The 13,626-nt window shown below is 54.6% G+C and overlaps 1 protein-coding gene across 1 annotated transcript in view; it reads right to left on the reverse strand.

The window, feature by feature from the left end:
• Positions 1 to 316: 316 nt before the first annotated feature.
• Positions 317 to 13,626, reverse strand: part of LAMC3 (laminin subunit gamma 3) — an 80,031-nt gene continuing 66,721 nt past the window's right edge. The window contains exons 19-28 of the mRNA XM_075559091.1: positions 13,329 to 13,534; positions 12,848 to 12,924; positions 10,374 to 10,508; positions 9,130 to 9,277; positions 6,489 to 6,638; positions 4,693 to 4,803; positions 3,419 to 3,610; positions 2,395 to 2,541; positions 2,214 to 2,313; positions 317 to 567 (exon numbers count right to left, since the gene is read on the reverse strand). Coding sequence (XP_075415206.1) covers positions 317 to 567; positions 2,214 to 2,313; positions 2,395 to 2,541; positions 3,419 to 3,610; positions 4,693 to 4,803; positions 6,489 to 6,638; positions 9,130 to 9,277; positions 10,374 to 10,508; positions 12,848 to 12,924; positions 13,329 to 13,534 — 1,517 coding nt within the window. The remainder of the gene's footprint in view (positions 568 to 2,213; positions 2,314 to 2,394; positions 2,542 to 3,418; positions 3,611 to 4,692; positions 4,804 to 6,488; positions 6,639 to 9,129; positions 9,278 to 10,373; positions 10,509 to 12,847; positions 12,925 to 13,328; positions 13,535 to 13,626) is intronic.

Below are 13,626 nucleotides of genomic sequence, written 5' to 3' on the forward strand. Positions count from 1 at the left end.
CAAGCCTACGTCACACGACTAGGCATGCGTGCACAACAGGTGTGGACCTGTTATTGGCCCTGGGCGTGCACAGCAATGGGGAGGGGCGTGCCCACAGGGCTCACTCTCCAGGGGTACCCTTGGTTGGCAGGGCAGTATATGGGCACAGACGTGGGAACATGTGATATTCACACGGGAGAGGAGGTGTGCCACTGGCTCTGGCGGTGTGGTTGTGTTATGTGGGTATGCCTGTGTGTGGGGGGTGTGTGTGTGTGTGTGACCTGGGCCGGCTGCACAGCGGAGATGGGGTAGAGGAGGCACTGAGGTCGGGGAGCCCTCACTGCCAGTCAGCACAGCTCCGGGGCAGGCTGTGCAGGATGGCCTCCAGGTTCTGCTTGTCAGCACGGATCTCAGCGAGGTCGCTCTCAAAGGTCCGAATCTGCTGCTCCTGCTGCTTAGACTCCTGCTCCAGCAGCCTCAGTTTCCCCTGTAGGGCTCCTCGAGAGTCCAGCTGAAGCCGCAAGTGCTCCAGCGCTCGCTGGGTCTCATTCAGAGTCCGGGCCGGGGCTCGGTGGGTGTCCAGCGACCCTGTGGAGGGACAAGGCTCAGCATGGGCCAGCCCCCCAACCCATAGACCTCAGGAACATGTGTAGCCCCTAGACGGTGCCCAGCTACAACTTCCCAAGATCGCGCCTGTCGGAGGCCCTCCCTCCAGAGGAAGCAGAGAGCTGAAGGCAGTGTGGGGCTGGGGGCGGGGGCTGATATCTCCCCTGGCCTGTGCACACTCTGAAGCGCTAACCCTGGGTGGCACTGGGCCACAGTTCACTCTTAAAAAAAAAATCATTTTATTGGGGCTCTTATGTTAATAAACCACACATCAATGGTATCAAACTCGTGTTGCCATCATCATGTTCAAAACATTTTCTTTCTACTTGCGCCCTTGGTCTCAGCTCCTCTTTGTTCACTGTTGGCTCTTGTGGGGTCCTGGTGACTATTGTTGAAGCAGGACGCAGTAGCACCGAGGGCTCCAGGGTGGGGGGGCTCAGTTCCCGCATCCACAAAGCAGTGTGTGGATGTCCCCAGGCATGCCGCTACACCAGTTCACCAAGAGCCATGGTGACAGCATGGCCTATGTACTGGGGTCCGCGAGGACAATGGCAGGACAGGAAACTCAGGGAAGTTGGCCTTGGAAGGCAGGCCAGGTGGCAGGTAGGGCAGGAAAGCCTGCAGGCCTGGCAGCTGTGCTCCTGGCCCTGCAGGTATCAGCACCTCACTTGAGGTTCCCCAGGTGTCAAACAAGGGGGTGGCCCAGGGGCTCCCCAGGGGCCCTCTGGAGTTCATACTGGAACTTAATGGTGGTGCTGGCAGATCGGTGACAGGCATGGAGGTGGTAATGATTGGGAGCAGAGGTGATGGTGACCGTGATGGGAAGGGGCCGAGGGTGACCGGAGGGTGGCTGTGGCGGTGGTGGGTGTGAAGGGGGCTCACTGTGAAGCTCCAGCTTGGAGTTCTACCTCCCCCATCAGAGTCACTATTTACTCAGCCTCCCACCACCCTGGAGGAGCCCTGGTGGTGTCGTGGTCACAAATTGGGCTGCTAGCCCTGAGGTCAGCAGTTCTAAACCATGAGCCACCCTTTAGGCAAAAGATAAGGCTGTCTACTCCCCTAAAGAGTTCCAGTCTCGGAAACACATAAGGGCAGTTCTACTTGGTCTTCCAGGATGACTGTGTTTGCATCGACCCCCTGGCGGTGAGTTTAGTTTCTTTTTGTCCCCTCTAAGCACTGAGGTTAGTGAGCCTTTTCTAAATTGCCCCACTGTCTCCCATGTTACAGATGAGAGATCGAAGCTCTCAGCAGTGGATGACTTGCCCAGGGTCTTGAGGGCGGCCTTGAATCCCAGGCAGTCTGGTCCCCATGGCAACCCTGGATCCTTGCTGAGCTTCATGGGCCGGCTCTCTTTCTCAGACCCTGCCTCACGGAATGGGGACCCGTGCACAGTTACCCAGCGCCATGGAGGGTTCCCGTGTGGCCTTGCCCCACCAGACAAATACCTCTGGTGGCCCAGACTTACCCCAAGTGAGCCCACTTACACGGGCACTACTGCTTGGGATGGGGGAGCCTCGGGAGAACAGGACAAAGAGGAAATCTCCTCCCGGGCTGGGCCCTGCGCACAAAGCTCCCAAGGGTGCCCAAGGTCCCCAAGGCATCTAAATCCAGCCTCAGGGTCTCCTTACCCAGCCTGCCAAGGAGCTCCGACAAAACCTTGATGTCCACCTCCAGGGACAGGCGCGACTCCCGGATCTGCCGCTCCATCTCGCTCAGCTGGGCACCCACCTTCCGGGGAGAGGGAGAAACAATGGGCGGCCCCCTCCTGGTGCGGGCAGAGGAAATGGGCGGAGCTTCCAGCAAGCCTACCTGTTCTGCTTCCTCTCCCTCCTGCACACGGGCTCTGGAGGTCAGTGCCTGCTGGGAGGCCCGGCGGAGAGTGGCCTGTGCCTGGCTGGCCAGTCGCCTGGCACGCCGCTGCTCCTGCTTTCCTGTCCTCAGCAAGGCCTGGGCGAGCTACAGGGTGGGCAGCAGTAGCATGGAGAGGGGGGCAGTGAGAGGGTCAGGCATGCACTCTGTGCCCCCCTGATTCACTCAGTACAAAGGCATGAATGCCCTCCAGGGGTGGGGCATGGGGTCCATTGCTGGATAAGCTCCACCTGTTTCACAGGCGAGGAAGCCGGAGCTCAGAAGCCAGGAAAGACAGCCAAGGTCAAGTGACAGGACCAGAAGTCAGACCAGAGGGAACCAAAACCCAACATGGAACTCACTGCCTTCAGGTCCGTGCCCTGTGGGACAGGGTAGAACTGCCCCCGTGGGTTTCTGAGATGGTAACTCGTTCAGGAGTAGAAAGCCCCATCTTTCTCCCAAGGAGGGGCTGGTGGTTTAGAACGGCTGGCCTGGAGGGCTACAGCCTAGCTCATAAACACTATGCCGGGAGGACGCCTTCACCTCCTGCACTTCCCCTCAGCAGCTGGGAAGGAAGTTTGCTTCGGGCCTGAGCAATCAAGACTGTGACGGGGCACACATGGGGGGGTCAAACTGAGTCCCAGTGAGAAAGGAAATCCCTAGAGGTTTGGGCAGGGAAAGCAGACAGACCTGGGTGTGCGTCTCAGCCAGATTTTAGTTACTGAGCACCCTGGTCCCGAGTGTCCTTACCTGTGTCATGGGGACAGCAATGACATGCTTCAAGAGGACACAAGGTCATTCACATGAAGCACCTCAGCTCAGAGCTTGGACTGTTACAAGTGCCAACTATTATATGTCACATCCTGGGGACTGGGACAGAACTGGGGGGCCTTGTCTGACCTACAAGAGGGGGCTATTCTTGACAGTTCTCTCACAGGCCCAGAGGTAGGGAAGTAGCCGCCACCGCCATGTCGGCAGCCCTGACCTTGGCACTGTCCTTGGCCAACTGCTCTGCTTCTCTGCCCTTCTTCTTGGCGCTGGAGGACACCGATGCTGCATTTCCCAGCACCCTCTCCACCTGCTTGGTCGTCTTCTTCGTGTCTGCAAGGAGCGTGTCCCGGATGGCACCTGCCTTTCTCCTCAGCATGGTCCGGTCCTTGATCTGAGGGAACTGCAGCTGTATTCCTGCAAGGTTAGGCTCTGTCAGGAGAGTCGTGTCACCTTTCTCTGCAGGAAGGTGCCATGGGATTGAGCTGTGGACCTTGTGGATAGCAGCCCAATGGATAACCAACCCAATTCACTGTCAACAAGCCCATTCGGACTCCTCGGGATGCTGCAGGACAGGGTAGAACTGCCCCTGTGGGTTTCCAAGACTGTAACTCTGTATGGGAGTAGAAAGCCTCATCTTTCTCTTTTGGGGGTGCGTAGTGGGTTTGAACTGCTGGCCTTGTGGTTAGCAGCCCAGTGCTTAATCCACTGCACCACCAGGGCTTCTTCCAGACTTCTTGGAGCCTTTAATGAGTGAAGAGCCTTGTAACACTGTGGTTAGACATTGAGTTGCTAACCTCAAGGTCAGCATTTGAAACCACCAGTCCCTCTAAGGGGGAAGACAAGGTTTTCTGCTCCCATTAAGATTTACAGCCTGGAAACTCAAAGGGGACATTTCTCCTCTGCCCCATCGGGCCACTCGGGGTCGGGGCCGACTCAATGGCAGTGAGTTTCGTTTCAGTTTTCAAATGGAGTGCAATATGATCGCACAGTGTTTCCTAAAGGAAATACATGTCCACGTTTCCTTATCCTGAGCAGGAACGGAGCATGTGAGCTGGTGGCAAGAGAGGGGTCTCCGAAACGGGTGGAAATGGAAGAAGCGCCGTGGCTCGGAGGTTTGAGGTTGGTCCTCGTCTGAGTGACTACACAGCACCTGGGAGGCCACTTCCCAGACTGGACCAAGGCAGCCGTGGCCAGGGACCTGACCCTAGTCCGGGTGGACAGCACCAGAGATGGACGGCGGACGGCAGCGGATTCTCTTCACATCCAGCCCCAAGGGACTGGATCGACACTGCAGCCTGATGACGCAGGGGCTTGCCTGGAGTGACCACAGGGACAAACGCGTGGGTGCGTGGCACATGAAGTGGGGAGAAATGAGCAGGCAAGGCAGAGGTCCTGAGGGAGGAGGGAATGGACTTGCGTTCCCTGGCGAAGGCAAGAGTCAGGGATTGGGGGTGGCCTGCCATGGGCTCCTGTGGGCCCCAGCAGGACAGTCATACCTTCCAGGTCAGCCCGCAGAGCCCTGGCTCCCCTGACAGTCACTGTGGCAGCCTGGACAGAGGAGGAAGCCTGGGTCAGCGCGGCTCTGGCCTCCTGGCGCAGCTGTGCAGAGAAGGGAGAGGCCCCAGCTCAGGTGACTGCCTGAAGACTGGTCGGGCCAGCACCAAGCCCACATATGGGGGTCCCCAAAGGCCACCTAAGTGCTGAAGCTGCTTGCCAGCAGCACCTGATTTCTCTTTGTTTCCCCTCCGAACAGTCTTCTTAGGCGCGAATCCAGACACCACACCATTCCGTAGTTCAATCAGATCAATCAGGGTCGGACAATCGCTACCATAGTCGGTTTGGTTTACTTTCTTACACAGATGTTAAACCCTTAACCCTATCACCTGAGAAGTTACCTGTCCCATAAATGCTCAGCGGATAACTGGGATGGAAGAACTAAAGGAAAAGTCGGATACCGCGAATTTATTTGCAGAACATGTGTGTCGCAGGCGCCCCAAACCAAACCTGTGAATCCATGCGGACTCACAGCGACCCTTTTGAGGTTATCTAGGAAAAATGCTAATAACAGGTGAAGACGGGTCTATGAATTCTCCGTATTCTTTTGGCAATTTCCCCCTCAAGTCTAGAATTATTCCCACGTGAAAAGCTGCAGATTTTTTTCATTTTATATTTTAAAAGCTTTATGCTTTTATAAAATATTTGTGTGTTTTATATTTGAATAGGTTGCCAACCCCTAGAGTAGGCACAATTCACCATGTAATTCCTGAGCTCTGTGACTCTCCTGCTGGGCTACGGATGTCAAGCTGTGAGTTCAAGTGACGGCCCACCGAGGGTGGTGAATGGGTGAAGAGCCATCCAGTTATAACTTACTGCATCAAGTCGATATTCTGACTCGTAGCGACCCTGTAGGACAGGGCAGAACTGCCCGCATGGGTTTCTGAGACAATAAATCTTGATGGGACTAGAAAGCCTCATCTTTCCCCCTCGGAGTGGCTGGTGGTCTCAAACTGCTGACCTTGAGGTTAGCACCTGGACGCGTGAATGCTAGTCCACCTCCCAGTTGTAAGGCATACTGCACATGGTCCTAGATGCTCCTTCCAGCCAGTCCCCAGCCATCATCCTCTCACATGCTGTCCCTTAATCTCAGGACACCTGTGCTGTGAGTCAGAATCCTCTTGATGGCAGTGAGTCTTTTGAGACCTTGGCGCCTGATTTTATGTCAACTTGATGTTGCCTGTGTGGAGATAGGGGTGGAACCCGACCTGTCAGTCAGATGGTAGCCTGATGACACCTCCTTGGGGGTGTGGTCTTTTGCCTGAGTGAGTGACACTGGTAACTGCTCTTCTTGCCCTTCACCTTCATCCCAGCCGGGGTTCTATGCCTGCCCCCAGCCGTGGCCCCTTACGGGCCGCCAACCTGGAGAGTTGCCGGTGCCCTGCCGTGAATCCACCAACGTGGGTCCACACGTCTCTGCACCCACCGGCCCGTGATCAACGTGCTTCCCACTGCACCTTTCAGCAGCACCAGCCTGCAGCTACGTTGAGTCTGACGAGGCCCCGGCCGGCATGGGGCCTATAAGTGTGAGTCGGACTGGGCTGGGCTCCTTCTTGATGTCAAGGGGCTTCAGAGGTGAGTGTCACTGGTTTGTTTCTCTGGACAACCCAGCCTAACACAGCTCTGGTGGCCCTCCGGTTCTCTGGCCTCTGCTCCTCCCCAAACTCAGATCACCTCTGGCCCTCCCCACCCCCAAACCCCATCCCCACCCCAGGTGCCCTGCTTCAAACCTGTGTGAAGGGCTTGATCTTCTGCAGCACCGTCTGGGCAGTGGCTTGAAGGTCTCGGACAGCGTTGGTGGCCACGCGCGCTCTCACTGTGACTGTCTTCTCCAGGGTCTGCCCCTTCAGGTCTAAGTCCTGGGCCAGGGGCTCCTGAGGCTGCAGGGAGATGGGGTGAAGCTCAGGTAGCGTCTCACAGGAGAACCCCAGAGCACATGCTCTGCTCGGGTGAGGGAAAGTCGCCCCACTGGGCCTCGGCCAATAGCCCAGGACCCACGCCTTCTCTCTGATGAGAGCCCAGTGACATGTCGGCAGCTCCAGGGATAGGGACATGGGAAGTGGGCAGCAGGTGGACTTGGGAGGTGGAGGAGCCAGGGAAAGAGAGCTCAATGGGGAAGCCTGTCACTTTCCAGCCTCTCAAATATCCAGCTGCCTGCCTTTGAGAACCTCGGCTAACCTCACTGAGCTGTGCTGTCCTCCTTGTGCAGGGAGACCCTTTGCCCAGGTCCCCAGCCCTGTGGCTGGAACCGTCCTGTAGACTGTCCCGTAGGACTGCCAGCTGTACTGTCGAATTCAGAGTTTCTTGGAGAGTACAGAAAAGCAGGGCTGTGCAGGCAGGTACTGGGTGTTATCGAACACCCCCAGCAGGATCCAGCATCTGCACAGCACCTGAGAGCAAACACACGAAGCCTCAGGTACTGCTTTTCCCGGGCCATGGGAGACGCAACGGTCCCGATGGGTCAGTCAGGGCCAGGTTTTGCTCCAAGCACCCTGTGACGATCTTGACCAACCGTCAGTTGCCATCAAGCTGAGTCTGACTCGTGAGGGATAGATGGTTCAGTGGCTGATTTTTGGGGACGCTAACCACCATGCCTTTCGCTGGAGGTCCCTCTGGGTGGACTGAACCCACCTCACCTGTCAGTTCGTGGTGGATCACTCTCAGCGTTGGCATCACCCACATTAGTCTTTCCTTAAAGTTCCGTTTTCCCAGTGGTGGGATCTCAAGGTGACTGAGAAGGAGGTGGGGCTTGGCATTTGGTGTAGGGTTGCCCTCAAGGTCATGAGTGCAGGGGCATGGGCAGCCAATGAGTCTGAGGTCACCAGTGCCAGAGCCCAGCCGGTGTTTTACATGCTTTATTCACCAACGCCCACCCCTGTGGTTCACACCACGCTCACTGGGATGCTATACGATAGGGCAGACCTGCTTCCCAGGGGGCTCAAGGCTGTGTCTCTTTACACTGCCTCCTCTTTCTCCCAAGGAGCAGCTGGTATGACCCAACTGCCAATCCTTTGATTAGCAGCCCGATGCTTAACCCTAGGAGCCACAAGGGCTCTTTCACCTTCGTTGTTCTGTCTGTCTGTCTGTCTATCTACCAACCTACCTACCTACCTATCTATCATCTATCTTCCCATTTGTTTGAAATGAACTTGTACCTTGCTAAGGAATCCAAGTGCCCCTCTGGTGTACTTTTCCTCCCTTCTTAGCCACTCAGATCCACGTGTAGACTTGAGGGCTGAGGAATCTGGAAGGTCCTCCTGATTTTCCAGAAAACAAGATCCACTGCCACAGGGTCAATTCCAACTCATAACGACCCCACAGAACAGAGGGGAACTGCCCCACAGGGTTTCTGAAGCCGTTAGTCTGCATGGGAACAGACAGCCTCATCCTTCTTCCATGGAGTGGCTGGTGGGTTTGAACCGCCAACCTTGCAATTAGCAGTCCAAGGCTTACCCGACAGCCAGGCGGACTACAACTGACAGAGGGTGTCCCTGAGGCTCAGCATGGTGAAGGCCATGTTTGTCTGACTCCACTCCCTTTCTCTGGGCTAGTGCCTCTGCCTGCGGCCTGTCTCAATCTTATTATCAACACCCAGACTGGCTGGGTGCTGGCTCTGTGCCAGAGGGCCTTCCTGTGTTTCTCTCCATGAATGGTCTCATTCTAATTGACTGCTTTAGAGTCAATGAAAAAAAGCCACCTCCAACTACATGACATTTTGGAGAAGGCAAAACTGCCGAGGCAGTAAACACGACAGTGGTGTCCAGAGCTTGCACTGGGAGAGTGGGGAGGGCAAGTCTGAGGAGCGCAGGGTGTTTTCCAGGCAGTGAGGTTATCTGCATGACAGGGTACATGCTATTCTGCATTTCTGCAAATTCACTGGACCGTGCCCCGGTGGTGATATGGGTTAGTGTTGGGCTGCTAACCACAAGGGTGGTGGTTCAAACGTACCAGCAGAATGGTGTGATTGAACTAGATGAATAGAGGAAGAAGTGGGAGGCTGGCTGCTCTTGCAGTAGAGATGTATAGCCTGGGAAATCCTACTGGGGGGCTGCTATGCACCAGAATCAACCAGATGGCAATGGTTGTTTTTGGAGAGTGAACCCTAAGGAGGCTTCGGTTCATAACGATGTATCAATAAGAATTCATCAATGCCAACAAATGGACTACATCAGCACAGGGTCTTCAAAGAGGGGAAAGTGAGAGAGGCACAGGAAAGCTGCCTGTTTTTTCTGAGCCATTTCTCTGTGACTCTAAAACTGCTCTGAAAAATAAGTCTAATCAATAATAATCATCATTAACAAATATTAGCAATTCCCCGCTGTCAGATCCCTACCCCACCCCCAAGCAGAGCTCCAAGGAGCTTGGGCTGACCAGTGTCCTCAGGGCAGACAATGAGGCCAGGCTCTGGACTCCATCCGAACTGACTCTCTGCACAGAGGTCAGCATCCTCTCGGCTTCCGGCAGCAACTTGGCCACAGCTGTGCTCAGGGCCTTCTGGGCCGCCTGGGCCTCCTGGTACCTAGGAGGAGGGAAACAGGATAGCCCACAGAGCCTGGCCCAGGGTCCCTCCTCCCCACAGCCCCAGGCCTGGCGTCCCCCCAACTTCTCTCTAGCCCAGACCCTTGACTGGGTTGGTAGCCAGCAGTTGGCGTTGAAATGAACACAAGAGGCGGTAAAGGGCCACTTCTTCCTCTATTCATTCAGTTCAATCACACCATTCTGCAAAGTCTCCCTCTCCCGTTTCCATTTGGGAACCACATTTGGACAGTGGTTGGTTCCCCTGGATGAATCATAAAGAGGAAATTGGGGGAGAGCCGGGCAATCTGATGCAAAAGACAGTGCCCGCCCAGGCCCTGGTCTTGGCTGGGTCATGCCCTTGCAGCGTGACCCTGGGTATATTGTTTCCCACTTACACTACGGACTGGATGATCTCCGTAATCCACTTTAGCCCAGATGGCATGTGGCTCTGAAATCAACCAACTAGAACAGGTTGCCTGTCCTGTCCCAATTGTCCACCCACACCATAGGTACAGCTGGAGTGATAGACCTCCAACTCCCTCCCCGTCCTTCGCCCCCTCTGAGAGATTCAGGGCCCCCTGCCTCTGCAGGAGGTCTTGTGTCCTCACCCCAACCGTGCTGGTTGGCTCAGGGCTGAAGACCTGATCTGAGCTGGACCAATGAGAGTCTCTCAGGAACGTCAGTCCAGAGCTCAGAGACATTGGTGTGTTGATGGAACTAATAGGGCTATAAAGGGAAGCAGACAAGCTGGTCACAGAGGCAGAAGCTAGTGCCAGTGAAAACTGGGAGGAGATGCCCTGTGAGCTTGGGGTGGGGCTTGTGGGGCGCTGCAAAGGGGAGAGGTAGGGATGGCTCTTCATTGAACCTTCTGGTTCAGTTCTTATCTCATCTTTTCTGAGAATGAACTGCATCCCCCCAGGAATGAGAGAGCGCCTGTAACTATCAACAAGGGGACCCAAGACCCCGTGGGTCCCCTCTGAGTGGGGCACAAAGCCCAGAAGTATCAGGACACAGGACTCAGGACAAGAAGCTGGGTTGGGTCCCAGGAGCTCCAGGAAGCCAACTCCCAGGTTCCACCCTGAGCTAGGAGGTCTCACCTGTCTTCCAGATCCTGCTGAGCCTCCACGGCCGCTCTGCCCTCTACCAGATCCCAGAGGAGCGTGTAACTGGTGTTGGAGACCAGCAGGGCCCTCCAAGCAGTAGCCTCAACCTCGGCAGCGGTGTTCCTGTGGCTGTGTAGACAATTCCACCTGAGTCACTGCAGGAAGGCTGGGGCCCAAGCCTGCACTCTGTCCTGCTGAAAGAACAGGGCCTCCTTCTCTAGCTCTCTGCCTGACACACAGGGATACCTTGATAGGGAAGGGAAGGGTGTGTGTGGGGTGGGGGTGGGCACATGCCCCTGTCCCTATAATTTATGCTTTTGTTCTGGCATGATGATGATCAGGGGGTGTGTTTGGTTTTTTTCAAATGTAAAACCATCTCAGTTGGGACAATGAATGATATGGCCACCCTAATAAAAACAATAAAAATAAAGCGAGCAATTAGGACTGCCTGGGTTTGAATCCTGGTTCTATCACTTAGAAGCTGTGTGTCCTTAAGCCAGACACCCCAAACTTCTCTGAGCCTCCTTGGTGAGCCAAAATGTAAAGGAATCTAATGTCTTAGAATCTTGGGAGATGGACTGTACTTTCCACTCCCGGAAACAGTTGCAGGCTTAGGAACCCACACTCTGAGTCAGCATTGACTTGATGGCAGTGAGTTTTCTTCTTATTTAATATTTTAGAATATAACTAAAGAGGACAACTGCTAGGGGGAAGGTGGGGAGAGGAGGGAAGAAAGGAAGAAATCATCGCAATGATCAACACATAACAAAACACACACACACACACACACACACACTAGGGGGAAGGTGGGGAGAGGAGGGAAGAAAGGGGGAAATCATCGCAATGATCAACACATAACAAAACATACACACACACACACACACACACACACACACACACACACACACACACACACCCTCTTCCAGGGGGTGAACAACAGAAACCATGGAGGAAGGGAGACAGCCGTCGGTGAAAGATATGAAAATAATAATAACTGATCATTTATCAAGGGGTCACGAGAGTGGGAGAGGGGCAGGGAGGGAATGAAAAGAGGAGCTGATACCAAGGGCTCCAATAGAAATATTTCGAAAATGATGATGGCAACATATGTACCAATATGCTTGATACAATTGATATAAGGATTGTTACAAGAGTTTTAAGATCCCCCAATAAAACAATCTTTTAATGAAAAATAAATAAATAAAGAGGACAAGGACTGTGGGCTTAGAGCCTGAGGGGCTCCTTAAAAAGCTGTGGGCAAAGCAACCCAAGGGCGCCAACTGATGAATGGATCCGCAGAGTGCAGTACTGTGCACACAGGGAATATCCCTTGGCCAATAACAGAGACGGAGTTTCCATTCCTGCAACAACAGAAGGAACCTTGTAAACAGGATGCTGAGTGAAAAGATTGCTTGTGGTATGGTTCTATTTACATGGAATGTTCAGAACAAGCAAATCCACAGATTCAGACAGCAGATTAGTGGTTGCCTGGGGCTCTGCAGGGTGGGGGAAGGGGGAGAGAACGCTGAAGGAACAAGGAGAAAGTGACTGCTAATGGGCATGTGTTTTTTTTGGGGGGGGGTTGGGTAGGTAATAAAATGTGTAAAGCTACGAGTTGTATATTTTAAAGGGGTGGACTGTGTGGTGTGTTCAGTCTATCTCAGTCAAGCTGGTATAAAAAAAGGCAGTCAATCTAGACTGTCCCCACCCCTCACCCTAGGGCATCTCTGAGCTCTTGCTGCCCTCCACCCCCACCTCTTTCTCCCATGACTGGTGGCATTGCCCTCTCCTAAGAAGGCAGTGTTTGTTTGTTTATTAATTATGCCTTTGTTCTACAGAAGCATGAATATTAATTTATTATTATCATTGTGAACAAGGCGAAGTATATAGAGCAAACTAATTGGATGCTTCATGTACATTTTGTTTCATGCCATTGATGGCAGCCTCCACTGGGGAGCGTCCCTGGCCCTCTTCCTCCCTGGGTCTCCTGTCTCCACTCCCCCTTTGTCCTAACCCTCCTGAACTTGGTCCTTGAATAAATGCTGTGCTTTTGATCCCCAGAGGTGGATGACTGACAGAGTGTGGACCTCCCGGTGTTATTGCTGACTGCAAGGACCTGTCTGTTGCTGGATGGAACATTGAGCCGTGGGGAGGAGCCTGTTCCAGACCTGGCGGATGACTAAGGGCCCTGGTCTCAGGGCCTTCACCGTCTCTATCCAACTAGTACGCTTTGTCTTTTTGGTCTGCTTTCGAGATCTCTTCCGCATCCCCCCACTCTGTCCAAGATCTTCAAATGGGATCCTTTGCAGAGTGGTCTCTTCCTGGACGCTCTTAGACTCATCTGATTCTGACACCTGGAGGGGGCACATACGGGCCACCTCTGCCCCTGGACCTGCCCACAAAAAGGGCTACAGATGCCCAGAAGACTGTGTGAGTGAGAGCCCTCCCCCCGAGTCCTGCAGGCTCACCTCCTGGCTAGCAGGCGTGCCTCTGTGGCCAGGGGACTCCAGCCGGTGAATAGACTAGGCCTCTCCTGAGGAATCTCCTTGACAGAGAAAAAAAAGAAAAGAGGAAGAAATTGATGGTCCCTCCCTGAAAGACTCAGGGCCAAATTGGACGAGGTACCGCATTAAAAAAACAAACAAACCTAGAATTGATACCCAGTGAGCGGGGCCCTAGAATATGAACCTCATGGTAAGGCTGCTGCCCGTCCCCCCTGCCAGTACCCACAGCACCCCAGAAGATGCCTCGTCCATGCCAGTGGACTATCTCCATTTTGCCCATGAGGAACGTCAGCCTCGGGCAAGGAGAGAGATATGCCCAAGGTGGCCAGGTCAACAGCATGGCTAGGCAAGGACCCAGTCTCCAGCTGGCCCTGCCCCCTGCCCCGAATCCCTCCCAGTGGCCACACCTGCTGGTGAGGGGTTGGAGCAGGGCGCCCTGGCATACCAGAGATGAGAGGACAGCGGCTGCGTGCCAGATCTCCTCCTCTGAGGACCTCAGCACCGCAGCAAGATCGGCCAGCTGGACACAGGGCTTCTCGGTGTTGGTCTGGGTGCAGCGGGCCCTCCTGCTCAGCTCCTGCAGCTGCCCCTGGGCCGTCTTCAGCAAGCCCTCAAGGCCCCACATCTGCTCCATGAAGGCTTCCCGGGACTCTGCAGGAAACCCACAGCCTGGAGGTCGCAGAGAGCTCTTGATATCACCCCACCCCCCCACACACCCTCCATTCCAGGAAGGCCCAGGCTGT

Source organism: Tenrec ecaudatus, chromosome 10 (assembly GCF_050624435.1).
Source record: "Tenrec ecaudatus isolate mTenEca1 chromosome 10, mTenEca1.hap1, whole genome shotgun sequence".
Classification (NCBI taxonomy): Eukaryota; Metazoa; Chordata; class Mammalia; order Afrosoricida; family Tenrecidae; genus Tenrec; species Tenrec ecaudatus.